This window comes from Lycium barbarum, chromosome 9 (assembly GCF_019175385.1).
Source record: "Lycium barbarum isolate Lr01 chromosome 9, ASM1917538v2, whole genome shotgun sequence".
NCBI lineage: Eukaryota > Viridiplantae > Streptophyta > Magnoliopsida > Solanales > Solanaceae > Lycium > Lycium barbarum.
Genome location: NC_083345.1, coordinates 1,425,789 through 1,447,596, shown reverse-complemented (window position 1 = coordinate 1,447,596; position 21,808 = coordinate 1,425,789). Strand labels below are relative to the sequence as shown.

General features: G+C 35.6%; 1 protein-coding gene across 1 annotated transcript; it reads right to left on the bottom strand.

Annotated features, from left to right (window-relative positions):
• Positions 1 to 924: 924 nt before the first annotated feature.
• On the bottom strand, positions 925 to 3,945 carry LOC132611258 (geraniol 8-hydroxylase-like). Its single transcript, XM_060325679.1, has 3 exons — positions 3,067 to 3,945; positions 2,439 to 2,723; positions 925 to 2,051 (listed from the first exon to the last, which is right to left on the bottom strand). Exons 1-3 carry the CDS (start codon positions 3,655 to 3,657, stop codon positions 1,551 to 1,553), a joined length of 1,377 nt encoding a protein of 458 aa, XP_060181662.1. The 5' UTR covers positions 3,658 to 3,945; the 3' UTR covers positions 925 to 1,550.
• Between the last annotated feature and the right edge of the window lie 17,863 nt (positions 3,946 to 21,808).

Below are 21,808 nucleotides of genomic sequence, written 5' to 3'. Positions count from 1 at the left end.
AAGGACGAAAACAGTAAATTTGGGGACTATTTTGAAGCTTCGGTCAAACATAAGGGTGCATGTTCACCAACTATGTAAAGTGGAGGATTACTTTAAAGCTGAGGTCAAATATAAGGGATCAAATTCTTTTTTTTTTTTTTTTTGAACGAAGTCCTAATAATATAAATATAACTGTAGAAGAGTCAATCCCATGCAAAATAGGACAAGGTTTCATAACCTCTGTCTATATAAAGAAGGAAATTATTAAAGTCATAAGTAAAATTGGTTCTTAACCGTAGTTGTCGGTTTTGAGGTTATATTGGTGTTGGTGTTTGGATGATGATAAAAACTAATGCTAATACCATGGATCTAACTGTTCCTGTTTATCAACTGTATGCTCAGGTATGTTCTTAGCTTGCCAATCTTTTATACTGTTCTTACCCTGACAGGATGTTCATTTCCTGTTTACACACACAACCTCTTTTTTATCCACTTATTTATTAGTCCAACTATATATCGAGAAACATGTTTGATAGTAAAATCCTTAAGTTGTTGGATTGAGGCACCCTTAGGGAGCATGGTAGTAAGTCAATGTCCTTTTATCTGCTCTTTAATGTCCGAAGCTGAGACGCTGAGTAAATAAGTCAAAAGAATTAAAACTGATTTTCAAAATTATCATTCTCATTTTTCAGTTGAGTGATACAAGCTTTTGAGAGGAGACCCTGCAATAGGATCTCACACTGCTTATACCATCATGATGTCTTAGTCGAGTTTCGTTGTTGGTATCCATTCACAGGAAAAGGCTGCCAATTTTTTTGCTATTACATCTTCAAGAAAAAGCAATTGCACCTTTGTATACCAAATCCATATTTGGACCATCACATAAAACCTCTCTTCCAAGCTAACAGAGACATTTGATACATCAAATTCAGGTGGTAATTGATAAAATATGTTCACTTTATTTAGATTTTGGACTTGAAATCAAATTTTGTCTTTTAGATATATTGCCTACGTGCGTTTATGTAATATTGTGATGTGGTTGTGCAGATTTGGAGACCTCTGACAGTGGTACACTACGACTACAAACACAACTTAAGGACCTACAACTTCAAAGAACGAGGGAAACAAAATATAGCTTGTGGCAGTTCAATTCTTGGATTACCCGAGTTTACACATTACTCATGTTATTTTGTTTGGGATATGTAAAATGCCTATAGGACCGATGAAAGGCATTCTCCAGTGTAATGTTAAGTACTTATTCGACATACTCTTACATCAACAGTTTACAGTACTTATTCGACATGCTTTTACGTCAATGTAGCTGGAAATACTTATAGTTGTGTTTCTTCATGCATATGCTATTATGCTATTTTAAAATGTAAGATGTTGGGCCCGTGGTGAGCACGGTCCATGCCCATCTATAGCGTGTGTGTATATATATATATATATATATATTAGGCAACATCAAGAATAGGCGACGGAATAGCTCGCAAAGGACGGGCTTTGGCTAAGGCGATACCAAACTTCTCCTCCATGGCCAATTCTTCTGGCCCAATGTCTTCTTCGGGTTTCTAGTTAAAGGAATTCAAGATTGATCCCAACATTACCGGGACCATTCTCAATGCTAGTGGCAAGCCGGGGCATATTCTTCGGCCCATACCAAATGGAATTAATTCAAAATCTTTCCCTTGCATATCCAAATCAGAATTCCAAAACCTCTCGGGTTTAAACACTAAAGGGTCCTCCCGGAAAGTGGAATCTCGACCAATCGCCCATGCGTTAATTAGTACCTGTGATCCCTTCGGGATAGTGTAGTCACATAATTCAACATCTTGCTCCACTTTGCGTGGGACTAGAAACGGAAGTGGTGGGTGCATTCTTAAAGTTTCTTTGATAATGCATTGCAAGTAAGGAAGTCGAGGAGCATCAGTTTCTTCTACCGATTTTCCTTTTCCAATGACTTCTGCAAGCTCAGCTTGGACTTTTTTCATAATTTTTGGTTGTCTAAGTAGTTCTGTCATCCCCCATTCTAATGTGCTTGTACTTGTATCAGTTCCAGCAGCAAATAGGTCCTGTAACATTTGCAATTCTCTTAAAAATATAATATGACAAACTTAGTATGAGAGTTTTTTTCTTTGCTAGTTTTTGCATATATAAGGCTCTCTCGTTCAATTGGGAAAAATATTTACAATACTATGTCATTTTGGTAGATGGATAAAAGACACTGCAGCAGGAAAGAACAATTTGCCCAAAAAGAACATATTATAGACGATGCAATTAAAAAGAAACTATCATGGATTATCATTTACAATTCAGCTTAGCAAACACTATGCATTTTAAACAAGTACATACTGTTTTCTTTTATTTATACACATTTTTTTGAAAAAATTGAATAAGGATCAAAATTTGCATCTTTGAAATTTAAAGTAATTTACGGGATAAAAGAGAAGAGCACAAACCAGGAACATGGACTTGATGTGATTCTGATTAATCTCTTCAGGATTTTTTGCGTTGATGTTGAGGAGCACTTCCAAAACATCACTCTTTTCACTGCTTCCCCTTCTTTTTTCTTCCAATCGCTCATTGATCAAATCATCGAAAAGCTTAAATAACTTACCAAATTGAATGGTTATGCGACGCCTTATCCCTTGAGGATCAATCCTTTCAAGTATAGGGAAAAAATCCACTAGGTTAGGCTTCCCAGCCTCAGCCGCGATGCTCCAAATTACTTCCTTGAGCTCTACCTTTGAATCCAAGAAAAGACTCGTAAAGAGTTAAACAAATATGTCAAAAGTAACATATTCAATGAACATTCAATACATAAAAAGTCAAAACGAGGGGTTAATGTGTCACAACCAGGTTGATCTACCATTATATCAATAGTGTAACATATTCAACTAACCATCTTAAGACAAAAAAAGCTAAAACTAGAAATAATTAAAGGTATCATAATTACAATCTTCAGCTCTACCTTTGAATTCCAAAGGGTCACAAACAGTTATATCAACTATTCTCTAGTTTATCTAATGCACTGTTTAGTACTCAAAATGGGGGTTAGGGTGTCACAATCAAGTTCTTGAGCTCTACCTCTGAATTCGAGAAAGGGTCAGCCAAGTCCTTGGAGAAAATGGTGTTGGAAAACAAATTGAGATTCGTCTTGAAAGCAGCTTGACCTACATCCAAAGCTGCACCTTCTTGACTACATTTTGTACAATAAGCAATCAATTCTTTCACTTTTTGAGATCTTAGATGTTGATTTGCATCAAGCCTATTGGAAGAGAGAATATTGGTGTTCAAGATTCTCCTAAGTGTTCTCCATTGAGGACAAACAGGAAGAAATACCACAGAAAATTGGTAATGGTTGTGTGCTTGAAGGGCATTAGGAATAAATCTAGTTGAAAACGCTTGATCTTGATTTTTGAGGACTTGTTTTGCCATGGATGATGAAGAAATGACCACTGCGGTTATTTGGCCTAATCTTAAACTCATGATTGGACCATAAATTTGTGCAAGATTGGCTAGTGATATATGAGGTTTTGCACCTAACAAGTGAAGGTTTCCAATAATTGGCCATGGGGATGGACCTGGTGGAAGCTTTTTGCTGTGTATTTTTGATAGAACAAAGAGCAAACTGCAGGCAAAGATTAATCCCAACACATAAAGTGTATAGTAATCCATTGTGTCTTAAGAGTTTTGCAGTTCTTCTAAATTTTGCAGTTCTTCTAAATTAAAAGTAGATGCTACTATTACTATTGGTGCAATATAAAATTATACCAACTCGCTCCCAATTATAATTATTTAATTTTTTGTGGTCAAAGTTGGCTGCGGATAAATTATTGATTGGTTATTCCCTTTTTTTTTTTAAGTAAAAAAGGAAACTTAATTATGCATTTTTTTTTTTTTGTAAAGTAATTAAACTGAAAGCGGACTAGTGAATTAAATCGCCACCCATGGTGCTAACAAGCATATTTCTATTATATATAAACTTGAAGGGAGGACCAACATTGCAATGCAAATTGGTATCAAAAATTATATAAATTGTACACGTTAACTAATTACTTTTTGATTTCACTTAGACATATGTCATGATACTAAATATTTATTCTTTTCTTATATATACACGTATGCACTTCAATTTAATTCTCTTCTTTTGAGTGACGCATATTTATTCCCTCCGTGCACTTTTATTTATCCATTTTTGACTTTGCATGCTCTTTAAGAATTAATAAATGAAGTGTATATTTTCTCATAATATCCATATTGATTGGTGTATAGTCTCAATAGCTTTAGAAAATTATTTGAAAATGAGGATTAATGTGAAGGGTAAAATAAAAAGATTTTTTTTCTTTAACTTGATATGTTAACGTAGACAAGTAAAAGTGAAAATTTATTTAAAGTTGTGGACAAGTAAAAGTGAATGGAGGGAGTGCCTTTTATTCCTGTTTTCCTTTATTTTACTCTCCTGTGCATTCTCTGATTATTGTTTCTTTACATTTATAAAATTTATTACTTTTTTTAAGTCCACATGTCCGCATTATCTCAATTGTCCTTTCATTTCCTTCATTTGACATATAGATAGACTTTTGAATTTTGTGGTTTAAATTAAAAATGTAACACCTCGTGCATTCGGGTTAAGATTTGTATTATAAGATGGGGGTATAATGAACCCAATTTTAGTAGTGTATAAATGGTGTTTGAAACCCAATCAAGACTTGAGAAGAGTCTTTGGGCAAAACAAAGTTGAAAACCACTCTACGGGGCATGTTTGCAAGTGAGTTTATAGATGGCCTTACTTCCAACGACCATAACCCCATTATTAATTTGGAATTTGGGAAAACTTTCTTGATGAACGTTGTATCCCTTTGAAATATCTTTCCAACGGTATATTATGGGCCTCAAACGGACATATGTACAAAGAGTTATGCCCATTATACGACAGACTGTCCGAGCAGAAGAATTTTGACGGACCATTTGACGGTCCGTAAAACATTTTGACGGTCCGTAAAATATTTATACGGTCCGTCAAATGGTCACAGAGAATGATATTTTGAGGGTCAGTTTTACGGTTCAATTTTACGGTCCGTAAAACAATTATACGGTCCGTAAAATTGACTCAAGCCAGCGTAAAATAGTCACAGAAAACCATATTTTGCTGGGCAATTTTACGGTTCAATTATACGGTCCGTAAAACCATTATACGGTCCGTAAAATTGACTCAGACCACCGTAAAATGAGCACAGAATGTCCAAATCACTGGAATGGTTTTACGGTAAGTTATACGGACCGTAAAACCATTATACGGGACGTAAAACCCACCGTAAAATGAGCACAGAATGTCCAAATCACTGAAATGGTTTTACGGTGAGTTATACGGTCCGTAAAACCATTATACGGAACGTAAAAATGGGCGTAGAATTGCCCGATGGGTCAGATTTTAAGATGCTAATAAGAGACCCAAACCCATTTTTTTCATTCCCATTTCTCCTACACGACTCAAGGGTTCTCTAGAGCCATCCAAACACTTCATATGCAAGAATCCAAGTGAAACTAAAGATCCACTTCATCAATCCACAAAACTAAGTGTGAGAAACACATCAAATCCATTAAAGTCAAGAAATTACATAGAAGGTGGAACTAGGGTTTTGTTCAAGTGAAGTATTTCAACTCAAGGCTTATTCCTACAATAACCAAGGTAAGTTTTATGATATTTCATGATGATTAAAGTGTTGATAAGTTCTTGGGAGAATAGTAAATGGGTTTGATAAAGAGAATTATATGAACTATGCTAGGGTTTTTGGATTGTTGACTTGGGATTGTTGTATTCATATGGGTGATGAAGAATGATGTCAATTACATCTAATTGAGATTGTAGAATCAGCTAGAAGTAATAGAATGGGGATTGGGGGAAGAAAACACCATTAATGAAGGTTGTGGAGTTTCATGCCCACCAAGTGTTTGATAAAATGCTTAGATGAACAAAACATGGATATTGTTGCTAATATAGAGTCCCTATGACCTGTATTGCTATAGATTAAAGTTGAAGGGATTGAAGGACATTGTGATACACTCAAAAGCAGGAAGTCAAGGTATGTAGAACTTCCATCCACATGTGGGAATCTCTATGTTCTTCCCCATGATCCGTTTCGTAAAATCCATGAAGTTCAAATACTAGGGCATTAAACCCAACATATTGGTAGCCCGTAATTATGTATTTATGTGCATGAATTTTGTATCTATATTCGTTATTGCATTCCTAATCTTCCATTACGGTTATTAGGAAATCCTAGCTTAATCCATGAATCATGAATTCTTCCTCATGTGTTCTCATTATGTTTATATGAAACTTTATGATTTCATCCAGCAAGTTACAAGCATGTTTTCAAGACAAGTATATATATATGATTTCGAACTATTGTTATTACTCATGAACGAAAAACATGTTTTGCAAGACTATGACAAATTATCTTATGAAACTACACAAGCAAGTTATGATTCATGAAAACCATGTACAAGCAAGTTATGATTCATGAAAACCATGTACAAGCAAGTTATGATTCATGAAAACCATGTACAAGCAAGTTATGATTCATGAACACTATGTACAAGCAAGTTATGATTCATGATATACCATGGGCAGCAAGTGCCACTATTTTTCCTGTTCATGTTTTGGGAGTTGCATTAATTACCGAGGAGGGCTTCAGATAGCCTGAAACTACGTAGCCACCGTAGGGTGAGGATCGCTCCACCCATGTTCCGGACTATCTCTCATAATGATTGGATCCTTTCATATTTTATCAAATCTCATGTTCCCTGGCAAGGACTGAGTGTTCTGCTGGCGGGACGCAAGCACCAGACCATGGATCGGTTATAAGTTATTGCTCTCCCTACTTATCATGTTTTTACTAATGTTATATATATACATATGTACTCATGCTCATGTTCATGTCCAGGTTTTCAGTTCCAGTTCTTATCATGTTATTCCCTGTCCCATGTTATTTCTTTCAGTTGCTTTACATACCAGTACATTCAATGTGCTGACGTCCCCTTTTATTGCTCGGGGGCCTGCATTTCACGATGCAGGTACTGATATACAGGACGACACATCTGCTCAGTAGGACAACATTCGTATCAGCTTATTGGTGAGCCCCATCTCATTCGGGGTTTAGTCAACTTTTGTTTTATGATTAATTATGCATCTAAAGGTATACTGGGGGCCTTGTCCCAGTAAGTATGTTTTTCAGTCAGACTCATGATAGAGGTTTCATAGACTAGACAAGTCAGTTATGTCATGTCAGACATTTGGAGTCGTATAGCCATTTTGGCTCACTCATGCTTAAACAAGTATTTTATTAAGTATTATGACTTACCATGTTTTATAAAGGCTAATTATGCATTCACGTTATATTCCGCATATGTTATGTATCATGAAGATTCAGCAAGCCATGTGGTTCGCTCGGTCACATGCAGTCAGGCACCGAGTGCCGTGTTACGTCCAGGCCATGGTTCGGGGCGTGACAAAGCTTGGTATCAGAGCCTAGGTTCAAGAGTCTTAGGGAGTCTATGAAACCGTGTCCAGTGGGGTCACTTTTATATGTGTGTGCGCGCCACACATATAAACAGTTGAGCACCAAGACATTCAGGATTGTCTCATTTCTTTCTACTCTAGATCGTGCCATGAAGCTTAGAGCAATAAGAAACTTCTCTTCCTCTCGAATTACGTACGTTTCGAATGCGCAGGAGATGAACAGAAAATTTAAGGTCCAAGTAAGGATGTTTACCCATAGGGAGTACAATTGTGCAGTACTTACTGGTAACGAATGAGACTTCAAGTGCTATTGAAAGTGGAATACAATGTAAGTTGCCCGAGAAGGGTGTAGTGGAATGAATGGTTTGTTGAATGATAATGATGTTCTTGAGAAAGGAGAATGGAATACAACAGGGAGAGGATACCAGAGAAATAAAAAAAAAATATAGAGCTAAGTCAACAGGAAAAAGGTAAATCATGGAGGATCTCAAGGGAGTAGTGGTAGACAGTTTTCTACCGGAAGTCATCAGGACCCACTCCATCTGCAGTTAAAGATTTAAAGGGAAAATAAACAGGAAAGTGTAACAGGTACATTTTGAGTTGGACATATGAGGTAAGTTTATCATTTTTATACTGTTGTCGAAATTGGGAGCTCTGTGTGGCTACGATATGATATGATATATGTATATATGTTGGCCTTGTGAGGCACTGTTGGTATTTCCTGCGTGTAGGTTTTGGGATAGTAAGAAATATAGAGGAAACTCTGCCAAAATTTTCCTAGAAATAGAAGGAGAATGAGATATAAGTTTGTAATATGTCTGGAAAAGCCATGTCAACAGTAATAATAATATTTGACTAAGTTACGAGTACGGCTGACTTTGAGAAATATGATTTGAATTCCTATTCAGATGAACACCTTAAGTGGGTGACAGTTCGGATACATCCGAATGTGTGTTAGAAACCAAGGGATTAATTTAAGTTCAGAGTAGAGTGATTAGTGGAAGAAGAAATCAGCTAAGCCGTAAAAGAGCAAACTACAGAAGAATAGCCTTGAAGAGTTGTCAAAAAGGGGTTGTCCTAATATTTACAGTGTGAGCAGAGTTAAGTCGTTAAGATGGAGTATGCCAGTTATGAATACAGTAGCAACCCGTTCATGTAAGTAAATATAGTTTTTCCCCATGAGAAATTGCTCAGATGTGAGTCAAAAAAAAAAAAATCGTCAGTGTTGTAGAGTACAAAGAAATTGCAGAAGATAAGGAATGTTAATTGCAATCCCATCAAAAGGAGAAGAATTTATAAGTATAAGATGTTAGCCTTGGTCTAAGGGGGAGATGCATAAATCGCTAGTAAGTCCAATGAGATAATTGAAGACCTGAATGGTTAGTATGAGATATGAAGAACCTCAGTTCAGTTAAGTTGGCATAATGAGATAGTCTCCATAAGGAATATGCCTCATCTTAGAGGAAACCCGAAGTGAGTAGAATGATCGTCGAACGAATCGTGTAAAGTTCAATTACTATCGATTAGGCGATCACAGAAAAGCTATAAGATCATGCCCAGTTATGTGTCATAAGGGTAGTGCCATTGCACAAGACTCTAATCTTTAAGGTGCTCGTAAAAGACTTAGCGCACAACCGTACTATGAGTATTTTAGGAAGTATCTCAAAAAAAAAAAAAAAACAAGTATGGGAAGTACAACTCATGATTTAGGCAGACAAGAGAACTGAGGTGAAAGAATTTCACTACTTCTCCAAGCTAGGAATTCGACTTTCAGACTCCGAAGTGGGTGGAGTTATTGCCCAGAACATGGCATTCTTGCTTGGTCATTGAAGTTAGAGAGAAGCAGTTTGGTGATTCCTACTTGCTGCAGATGAAAGAGGGGCTTCACGAATAGAAAGCCTTAGCTTTTGAACAGGAGGGAGATAATGGTACCTTGAGATATCGAGGCAGATTATGCGTTCCAGATGTTGATGGGCTCAGAGAGCGAATCATGTTAGAAGCTCACAACTCTAGGTATTCCATTTACCCAGGTTCCACTAAGGTGTATCATGATATCAATGGGATTTACTGGTGGAACGATATGAAGAAAGATGTGGCAGATTTTGTAGCTAAGTGCCCGACTTGTCAGCAGGCGAAGGCCGAACACCAGAAGCCTGGTGGCTTGGCTCAGAATGTTGATATTCCTGTCTGGAAATGGGAAATGATCAGTATGGGATTTGTATCAGGTCTACCTCGTTCACCTAGGAGGCATGATTTAATTTGGGTGATTGTGGACAGACTTACGAAGTCAGTGCACTTCTTGCCAGTTAAGACCACAGATTGAACAAGAAGATTATGCCAAGTCATATGTTAATGAAATTTCTGGATTATATGGGACCCTAGTGTCCATTATTTTAGATTTTGGTGCTCAATTCACAGCGAACTTCTGAAAATCCTTTCAGAAAGGATTGGGTACGGAGGTGAACCTTAGCACAACTTTTCATCCTCAGACAAATGGTCAGACAGATTCGCTATTCAGATCTCATGTTATGATATTCATGTTAGTTCAATACTCAGATATTTATGTCAGCTTAGTACTCAGATATCATTCCAGTACTCACGTATTCATGCCAGCTCAGTATTCAGCTAATCCAGTATTCAGTTAGCTCAGTATTCAGTCAGCCAGTCTTCAGTCAGTTCAATAGACATTCAATTTAGTATCTCAGTAGTTTAGTAGTCATGTATTCATTCAGTTCAGTAACCATGTGTCCTTGATTTCAATGGTAATTGGGATGACCACCCGCCTCTTATTGAGTTTACTTACAAAAATAACTACCATGCTAGTATTGGGATAACACTGTTTGAAACCCTTTTGAGCAAAGGTGTAGATCACCAATTGGTTGATTCGAAGTTGGTGAAACAGAGTTGTTAAGATCAGATTTGGGTTTACCAGGTTATGGGGAAAGTTAAGTTAATACAGGAGCGTTTGAAAACGGCTCAGAGTCACCAGAAGTCTTACACAGATGTGAGGCGAAGGGACTTAAAATTTTTCAATAGATGATTGGGTGTTCCTTAAAGTCTCACCCATGAAGGGTGTCATGAGATTTGGCAAGAAAGGAAAACTCAACCCCAGATATATTGGACCTTACAAAATTCTACGAAAGATCGGACTAGTAGCTTATGAACTTGAGTTGCCACAAGATTTGGCCGCTGTACACCCAGTGTTTCATGTATCCATGTTGAGGAAGTGTGTAGGAGACCCATCGTTGGTTGTTCCTGCTAATACTCTAATAGATAAGGATGGCCTCACCTATGAGGAGATCCCCGTAGCCATTCTTGATCGTCAAGTTCGCAAGTTGAGAACTAAGGAAGTAGCCTCAGTGAAAGTCCTGTGGAGGAGTTAGAAAGTTAAGGAAGCTACATGGGAAGCCGAGGAGGATATGAATGAAATCCACGTACCATACTTGTTTCAGCCCGCAGAAGAGATTTATGATGAAGCCCAAGATTTTGAGGTATGTAAGCTTTCTTTTCATGTTTTTGGTCGTGTGTGGCCAATTTGTAGTGCTATTATGATGTAGCCCTGTGAGGCAATGATATTATGGGCTGTTGTGACAGGTTGGTAGTGCCATATTACAGGGGAAACTCTGGCGAAATTTTTGTAGAATCCCGAATATTAACATTTGAGGACGAATGTTCCAACAGAGGGGGAGAATGTTACACCTTGGAAATTTTCCTGTTAGCATACCACGAATAGACCCACGAAGGGTATGACGTATACGACATGTTGACAAGTAAGAAGTAATATTTAATGATTCTAAATGAGATTTCAAAGACATTTGAGGTATGGGACGAAAGTTGTTAAGGAAAGCAAGGTATATGTTGTATGTCGGGAAAGAATTACGAGTATCGAATTATTGATGGCTCAATGACATTTCGGAGAAGAGTTATAATGTCCCTTATGTATTCATGCCTCACATTTCACGTTCGAGTTCAGGTATTCGCTATTCATGTCTCATGTTTGGGGACGGATGTTTTCATGAAACTACGTCATGTCAGATTTCCATGTTCCATGTCATGTTTCTTCACGTTCATATATTCAAGTTATGTCCAGCCATATCCTTAACCAAGACCCATCATTCGAGGACGAATGATCCCAAGGGGGAGATATTGTAACACCTCGTGCATTCGGGTTAAGATTTGTATTATAAGATGGGGGTATAATGAACCCAATTTTAGTAGTGTATAAATGGTGTTTGAAACCCAATCAAGACTTGAGAAGAGTCTTTGGGCAAAACAAAGTTGAAAACCACTCTACGGGGCATGTTTGCAAGTGAGTTTATAGATGGCCTTACTTCCAACGACCATAACCCCATTATTAATTTGGAATTTGGGAAAACTTTCTTGATGAAAGTTGTAGCCCTTTGAAATATCTTTCCAACGGTATATTATGGGCCTCAAACGGACATCTGTACAAAGAGTTATGCCCATTATACGACAGACTGTCCGAGCAGAAGAATTTTGACGGACCATTTGACGGTCCGTAAAACATTTTGACGGTCCGTAAAATATTTATACGGTCCGTCAAATGGTCACAGAGAATGATATTTTGAGGGTCAGTTTTACGGTTCAATTTTACGGTCCGTAAAACAATTATACGGTCCGTAAAATTGACTCAAGCCAGCGTAAAATAGTCACAGAAAACCATATTTTGATGGGCAATTTTACGGTTCAATTATACGGTCCGTAAAACCATTATACGGTCCGTAAAATTGACTCAGACCACCGTAAAATGAGCACAGAATGTCCAAATCACTGGAATGGTTTTACGGTAAGTTATACGGACCGTAAAACCATTATACGGGACGTAAAACCCACCGTAAAATGAGCACAGAATGTCCAAATCACTGAAATGGTTTTACGGTGAGTTATAGCTCAATTGGTAAGAGGCGCTCCTTCGGGGGACAAAGGGCCTGAGGTCACGGGTTCGAAGCTCTGCAGGGCGTAGCGAACTGGTGTGATTTCATTGCCTACAATAGTCAAGTAGTCCATGCGTAAAGGCATGTCATGTATGAGGGGGCAACCCACGGTCAAGCCATGGTTAATGGCACTGTGGATCCTCGACAAAAAGTCGCCTTTTTTGTGAGGACCCCACCGCCTGGGTCGCCCAGGACCGGTGAGTAGACCCCTTGCGGGCCCCCTCCATGACATGCATGCTTGACATACTGGGGCTCAATTGGTAAGAGGTGATTCCCTCAGGGGAATGTAAAGGGCATGGAGGTCGCGTGTTCGATACCCGTAGCGCTGCAGCGTGAAGATGGTTTATCGTGCGGACACGTGTATCCTTGCTACAATACCCCAGTATGTCAAGCATGCATGTCATGGAGGGGGCCCGCAAGGGGTCTACTCACCGGTCCTAGGCGACCCAGGCGGTGGGGTCCTCACAAAAAATGTGTATAATATAATAAAATATCGAATCTTGTGATTATAAACTTGACATGTAGGATATTTGAATTGTCAACTTACTAAATATAAAAAGAGGCGGACATAACCAAAATAAGACAAATTTTAACAACATTTGAGAAATTAAGGGGAAAAATAAGAGGAAAAGAAACAAAATATGAAGACTCGCTAAGGAGAATCGTGATATCCTTTGCAAAATATACAAACCATAAAGACTAACTAAAGTGAGTAATCAAATTAATCATGTTGGGCCTCGTGCATCGCACGGGCATAGTTTGTTAGTAATAAAATAAAGCACTACTCTATATATAAAACTAGGCATAGACAAGGTGATGTGGCATCTCTCTATGGCCATCATTCCTATCTATCTTTTTTCTCTTTTTTTACATTTTTTAATTCATTTTTGTACAAAATATATTAACTACATGAATTAATAAAAGCCTTATAAAATAAATATAAAAAATAAACTCATGTAGTAGCAGTAACCAAGGCTGGCCTTTATGACACCTTTGCAATAAAGGCTCATTTGCCGTTTTGGCTTAATCAACCCATGTAGCAGTACATGACCTTAATTCTTTGCAATAAAGTCCAATTTGCCACTTTGTCTTAATCAACCCACATAGCAGTTTATGACCTTAATGATAATTAAATTCCTATTCATGCATTATGTCTGGTGTTAGATGCATTACTTAAATTTGCATTTTGCAAGTGCTATATTTATATTTTAGCACATAATAAAATGTTATTTAGCTATTGATTATTTATCGAAGAAATGAAAGGAAACACCACAAATTTTCTACTCTTTTCTCTTCTTTTGTGCAGTAATTTTTCCTTGCAACTGAAGATGTTGTTTTAATATATGTTAATTGAAAACCATTTTGGATGTTTTTGTTTTAAACAAACTTAGTTGGCTGAAATTGATTTTCAGTCTTCTTCAAATTTGTGGTATTTTAGAGGTTCTTAATTATTTTGATGTCCAACATAATGATTCTTCGATTTTGTTATTTATCCATTAATTTTCTTGCATATTCATGTCTACAGTACAGTCAAAACTTCACATTTTGAACATTATCTATTTTTTTTTAATACTAGCAGAGATGGTCCTAAAAAAGCGAAAAAGAGACGCAGCACACGACTTAGGGTAATACTTCCAGTTATGTGGAACAACTGAGTGATAAAGTTTCTATTGAGAATCTTATTTATGAAAGCTCTACTCGAGATTCAAAGGTGGTTTGCTTATAACTTTTAATTCTTGTATTAGTAATACGTTTATAAATTATTTTTATTCATTTGTGTTTCAAAGATTGTTTGCATGGAAATTATAGTGTCTGAAAGAAAACATGTGAACATTGAGATAGAATTAAGGAAGAAGGTTATCTAAAGTGCAGATTATATATACCGCTTTTTTAAAATCAAATCCCATATCTATGACCACATCTTCTAAGAATTCTTTTCGATTACTCCCTACATCCATAAAGGATTGGGATTCATAGTAAATATAATTAGTAGATATATGGTTTACATATGTAAAAGAGTCCAGTTAACTTCTCAAATAATAATAAAATTATTTTGTAAATTTACTAATGACTTCAATGACCGCGCGAAACAAAAGTACACTCATTTATATATATATATATATATATATATATATATATATATATATATATATATATATATATCAAAAGTCTCCCTTAACGGCGCCAACGTATTTGAATGGAGAAATGTTCTCATATGCTCCTAATTCCACTGGATGCGTCATATAAGCACAGACAATTTAGAATTTGAGTTTTATAAATTCTTATTGCAATAATAATTGAGTTCTCAATTAAATATTTTTAAATATTTAATGAATATCATATATATATATAAACAAAAGCTCCTAAACCTATAACTAACACTAGCGGCGGCCCAAGGGGCAAGCAACCCAAGCAACTGCTTGAGGCCCCATCATTATGGGGCCCCAAAATTTTCTATACTAGGTATTACTCGTATATGTTTTTTCAACAAAAAAAAAAAAAAAACCCATAGTTTTGAAAGGAAAGAGGGGAACGATTGAGATGAATTGAAAAGTAAAATCACATGTTGGGAATTCTCTCCCAATAGTTACGTGAATAACCCTCTTTCCTCATTTATACACAATTATTGTTGGTATAGGGCCCCATATTATATTTATCCTTTATTATCTTTCTCTTCTTACTTGTATACATCACATTTATTTTTACATTTCAACTTTCATTTTGACGTTTCTCAATTCTCTCATTCCAAATCTGTTAAGTCTTTTATTTTTGTCTCAAGTTCTAGAGCTGCATCAAAAGTAGTCAAACGGAAATAATGCGCAAGTTTCTCTTTATCAAACTAGGTTTGATTGTTTTATATTTTATTGTTCTACATTTAACTTTTACGGAGTATTATTTTTTCTTCATAATATATATTGTCTTTTTAGTTATTTCTAGAATTTTATTATGTCAACTGGAAAGTATGAATTCAACTTTTTAAAACTCAAAAAAGTAAAAAAAAAAAAAAAAAATCAAAACTCCTTAATATAATCTTAGAAAGGAGCCCTTGATAAATTTTTAATAAACAATAAATATTAAGAATCATTAAATGTGGGAGAATTTATTCTAGATGAACAAATCACTGATATAGTTGAGTTAGTAGACAATAATAAAATCCAAGAAGAAGAAGTAAGTTTGTGAGAAATCGGACATATATCCTCAAGAGAATTAAGAAAGTCTAAATGAATTGAAATATTGCATTCCTTAAAACATATATTATCAATCGAAAAAAATCTATTAGAAGAAATCGATTATAAAATATTATTAATAATTTTGCATCTCAAAAAGCTAAAAAAAAAAAATTGTCAAATAAAATTAAGTATGATTTTTTTTTTAATGAAAAGCTTAAGGCCTCTTTTTGAAGTTTCGCTTTAGGCCACAAATATTATGAGCCGCCCCTGACTAACACACGGGGTATATGTAACGACCCATTGGTCGTTTAGCACTTTTGATCTCGTTTTTCGCTAAAATAATCTTTTCGTAGTTTTAGAAGGTATTCTTGACTTGCGGGAATCGGTGACACAGTAATTTAATTGGCGGATACTTTTTGAAATATATTTATTTAATGAGTATGAATAGTTTATTGAAAGGAATATTATTTGTACCCATAGAAGGTATAAGTTGGTAAATAAAGTATTTGACGGAGTGATAAATTTTTATAAGTACACAAAGTGGTTAAGTGAATAAGTGAGGGAGAATGTAACAAACGATAATTTCTTATGGTGGATCTTGAGTAATTTCTGAATTTTAGAGTTTAACTATTTTATGGGTTCATTTACATATGGCTTGATAATAATTATAGGTGTAGTACCTGAATGCTTGTAGATAATCTATGTAGAAGTATAAGTTAATCATATCCTACAGGAAGGTGCACTAGCAGTAACTTTACATTGGGCATTACCCCACTTTTCCTAATAATTAGGTATGGATTTTTACTTTAGACTAGGTGAATGTTTAGTGGGCCCCAAGCAATGCCCATTTTCAAGGAAAAGAACACAGCACGTAAATAGGCTAGAAGGGCTAGGGGTGGGCATGATATGGTAGATACCGATTACCATACCGAAATTGAACTTTTTTTTTTACCGCGGTTTCGGTATTACGGTATTTGGTATGCATTTTTAAAAAGTTTGGTATTTGGTATTGTATTCGATATTCATAAAGAAAATACCGAAATACCGAATACCATACTGAAATATATAATTACATATACAATTCATATATCTTAGTATTATAATACTAACAAATATATAAACTAGTATTATTAGAAAACTAATTGTTTAAATGTTGAAACTTTGACTACTCTATCTTGATTTAAATGTCTTTTTTGTGTAATTGATTTACGAAGGGCATTGCTTGTACTTTCTTTTGAATATTTTTCCATGTGTAAAGTGTTTGGTACATAATAATTGAGACGTTTCTTAAGTAACGGAAGTCATAGTTCTCCATGATATGAGTATATGTAAGTTGAAGTCGAACAAACTATGGTACCGATTTACCGTACCGTAAAATACCGAAACCGAACTTCAAAATACCGAACCATACAGAATTAGTTTGGTACGGTAATGGTATAGTATTTTTAGAAACTGAATATCGAAATTACCGTACCAAAGTATCAAATACCGTACCATGCCCACCCCTAAGGAGGGCATCATTCTTTCATTCACTCAAACCAAGTACAATCCCTAAAACATCTATGTGGCGGCTTGAAAAAGGATAGTGCAGGCAGACTTTAAGAGTTGCAATTATTTTCCTTTTTCCTTTACAGTGGTGATTTTGGCCTCAGGTATAAACTTCTTAACATCATTTATCTTGAAAGATGAAGTTTAGATTTCAAGTATATAGTGTTACTTCTAAAAGTGTATTTTCTAACGCGGTATAGATATATAGCTATTAGGATTGTTGGACCACTGTAGCAACGAAAAAGGAGTAGTTTTGTTTGGCAAAATTGTGAAAGTACCTTTATGATTAATATAGTATAAAGTCTGGGTATAATTTTCCTTGTTTTAATTACGCCATGTGCGGTAGGGAAACTTCAATATTTTCTTTAAAGACTTAAAATAGGCAAAATACATTAAAACGCCCCTAAACTATACCCAAAATATCGATATCACACCTAAACTATACGAGCAACCTATTATACACCTTAACATCTTAAAAGTGAATTTAATTCCCCCCTATAAATTGACGTGGCACAAAATAAAAAAATAATTAATAAGTGGCGCGTTTTTTTATAAAAAAATTATTTTTTATTCTATTTTTTATTAAAATAAATATTTTTGTACCCCCACCCCCCCCCACCCGCCCTGCCCCTCTATCACTCCAACCCCCCCCCCCCCCACCTCTATACTTACTATGTGTATAATTAGTAAGTATACGCTGATTGAGCCTTCAAAAAATATCCCAAAACATGTATAATATGTGTATAATTAGTAAGTATACGTTGATTATACATTTATTAAACACAAATTATATAACAATGATACATTTACATATTCTATACAACAATGATATAGTACTATATATGTACGATACATTTTCTATACATATGTTGAAATTAGTTGAAAAGGGGCTACGGAATGGATTATTTTAAAGGGCAAATAACCCATATATACAGCCTAATGATCTAGTCTTCACGCGCTTAGCCCACTTCACTTTTACAGAAAATATGGCCCAAACCAGTTAAAACATGCGGTTACTTTTTCCTCTTTCTTACCCGTGTAACCCATTAACCCTTCAATCCCGTTTCTTCAGTCCGCGTTACCCTCTCTATACTCAGTTACTTTTCCAAGTTCTGTCAAATCTGTTTAATACAAAATCTTCAGTTTTCCATTCAAGTAGCAATTTTACATTTCATTAATTAGGGAAAGTGTAATAGGTGGATGCTGTTGTGATATCCAAATACTTGTAGCACCTAATTCTGAATTAATACACATAATGCGTGGTCTTTGAATTATCAAGATTCACTGTTATGCTAGTGAGCAATTTAATTTTAATCATTTTCTGATCTGTTGTATAAAGAATGTATACAACAGAGGCTAGACATGATTTTCTCCTCTGAAATCAGCTCTGTTTCACAGAATTATAAATCTTTAGGTGTTGAACTAGGAGATTGGGTAATGAATTGTATGAGCAATGGTAGAATCATGACGTATGTAAAGCATAAAATCATATGAATAATGGTAGAATCATGAATTATGATAGTTGTATGAATATTATATGAATGTTATATACAATGTTGTTGCAATTGTATTAAAGTATCAAAAATATGAAAAATATGTGTGAATCGTGTATAAAAGTTGTATGAATATACGTACTGTATTCATACACTTTGCAGAGAAAAAAAAAAGATTTTATGGACTCAATATACTTGACTTCATACGGTATTCACACAGTATTCATACACTGTCAAGTTTTGTAATATTCTTTATATTTTGTAAATGAGGAAAACTATCGTCACGTTTCGTAAATATTTCTCCTTAATATGTATACATACGTAGTTTAGCTAAACCGAGTAAAAATGTAATAATTGGGCTAATATTGGTTAACTAAATGGCCGACGGGCACTTCTAGGAATTCTTTTTTTTTTTTTTTTTTTTTGTGCGGATTATCATTCATTTGGGGTGGTCTTTAATTTTTGTCCTTCAAATTGGTGGTCTTTAAGTTTTATTTCTCAAATTAGTGGTCTTTAATTTTTGCCCTTTGCAAATTCTGCCTCAAAAATTAAAGACCACCAACTTGAGGGCCAAAAATTAAAAGACCACCCCCAGCGAAGGACAAACCTGCAAATTGTAATTATTCCTATTTTAAAAATGCTAAAAAAATATCTTTTGAGCTTCTTGGGCCATCCGATTGTCAATAGTTTGGGCCGGAAGGCCATTTGTGTCCTTTTCCCTATTTGAAATTCATAGTGTGGATAAATATTAGGGATATCTACATAGCATAACTAACTACTAGTACATATTTATATTTAATAGCTATAATTTAGATTAATTACATCCTATAGCTAAGAGTAATATGTTAAATAAAATTAATAGTTACTAGAATACTCATCGTCACATAATTCTCAACCCTCTCTCTCTCCTCTTCCCCCACTGGAGCAGCCGTCTATTGCTCACCGCCGCCGGAGCTCCGGCGAAGAGTTTCACCACCCCTCGACGTCGTGGACACAGTTGTCGCCAGATCTGGCGGACTGAATTTTTGTTTCGTCGGTGCTTTTTGCCTGTGTTTTCACCGGCGGTGACGGTGACGCCGCCAACCAATAACCTGCTGATAGGCTTCTTCTTCTATTATGAATAGATTCGTTAGAGTTGACATTTCTTTAACACCTAATCGATATTGGCAGATCTAATAGATTCGTATGGAGTAATTTTTTTATCATTTGAATTCACAATGAAATAGTTGGATATCTTAGGTAGGAAGTTTTGTCATGAGCTTTGATATTTTCATATGATCTCTTTCTGCATATTTTTCTTTCCCTATTTTTTCCGTTAATTGGTATAGGGTTAGATGTGGTGGAGGTGAGGGCTATCAGCGGGCTGACAACATGGGAGGCAACAATGGACAAATGAATCGTGGTGGTAGGATGCCAAATGGAACTACCAAAAATATGACACCGCGGATTTCTGCTGCAGCTTCAGAAGTAGTTTCAGGCAAATAAGTCAGCTAGTTTTAGTAATTTTTTATCATTTGAATTAGTGGTGGTCGAGGCAGCGGCGGTGAAGCTTCGGTTCGGCAAATCTGGCCGGAACTAGTGATTGTTGTTGTTGTATTCATGAATACAAGATTGTATTCACTTTTTTGAGTTTTTTTTGGTTCATATGTTAGGCCGCATTTTATTAATTTTTGGTATATCTATGTTTTTATGTATTAAGTTTTACTCACTTTATCCATGAGTACAATGAGCCCTTGTATGAATACAGCTTAAATTTTTAGATTTGTATTCATTTTTTTAGGGTGTATTTATTATTTTTGGTGTATATATTCAGTTTTACTCGTTATATTCATGAATACAACCAGCCTGTTTATGAATACAGTGAAAAAGAAAAAAGAAAAATCATAATACAACAGAAAAAAATGAATACAACGAAAAAAAACAAATACAGCGGAAAAAAATGAATACAGCGGGAAAAAAAACGAATAGCGTGAAAAAAAAAAGTAGCTAAACCATGTAAATTTTGAAAATGTAGCTATGCCCAATTTTAAACCCCTAAAATGTAGCCATTTATGTAAAATTCCCTAAATAATACTAACAAGTAGTTCAAAAACTGGCCTTCCGAACTAATGTTTACGTGAAAATTAGTTACCAGGTGCAATTTAGTGGCGCAAAATCATGACCAGGCCCAATTGCCGACTCTCAACCCACTATAGCTACCCTACCATGTATTTCTGGCCCATTTCATTTATTTAGAGGATTTTATCTTTTTTTATATAATATTTTTATTATAATAATAATAGTTAGCCCTTTAGTAATTACGACTTTACATCTGTGTATATTTTTCAATCTTGAATTTCATGAATATTCTTCAATCTTAAATTTCATAAAAAAAGAGACATTTTTTTTCTCTCTTCGTCTCTTTTAATTTTCAAATATGAGTCAACAATAGGAGCACGAAAACGTACAACATGCATTTAACTTTACTCCCTGAATTAGAAGCACAACCACTGAATTTAATCAGTTTTAGGACCCGAAACGTGCTGAGAGAGAGAAGAAAGACGACAATGCGGAGAAAGAAGCAATAGAATACTGTTAGATTATGTAATATTATTTAGTCAAATATATTTTGTAATCTTCTATTTTAGGATAGCATATGTTAGAATTATTTAGTCAAATTAGTTCCTAATTTGTAGCCTACAATTATGTTGAAAATCATGTATATCAACCCATTCAAGGGAACAGAATAATCAAGAAAAACATTCTCTTACATGCTATCAGACTAGGTTCTCCTAAAAACCCTAGCCCTTGGCCGCCGACCCCCCCCCCCTCCCTCTTTTCGTTTTCCTCTCCTTCGGCTATTCCCCCTCCTCTTCTCCATGGCTGACACCTCCAAGTTGCATCCTGCGACTACCGTCACCAATATCAAATCATGCATTCCTATTGTGCTTGACTACGAAGGAAGCCAATACAATAACTGGGGTACCCTCTTCAAGCTCCATTGTCGTGCAAATTTGGTCATTGACCACATCCTACCTCCTGCCTCCCCCACCGTGCCACCACTGGCAACTGCAGCGAAAAAACTTGCTGCTAAGGCCCTATGGGAACGTCTAGATGACATTGTTCGGCAATGGATATATGGTACGATATCGAATGATC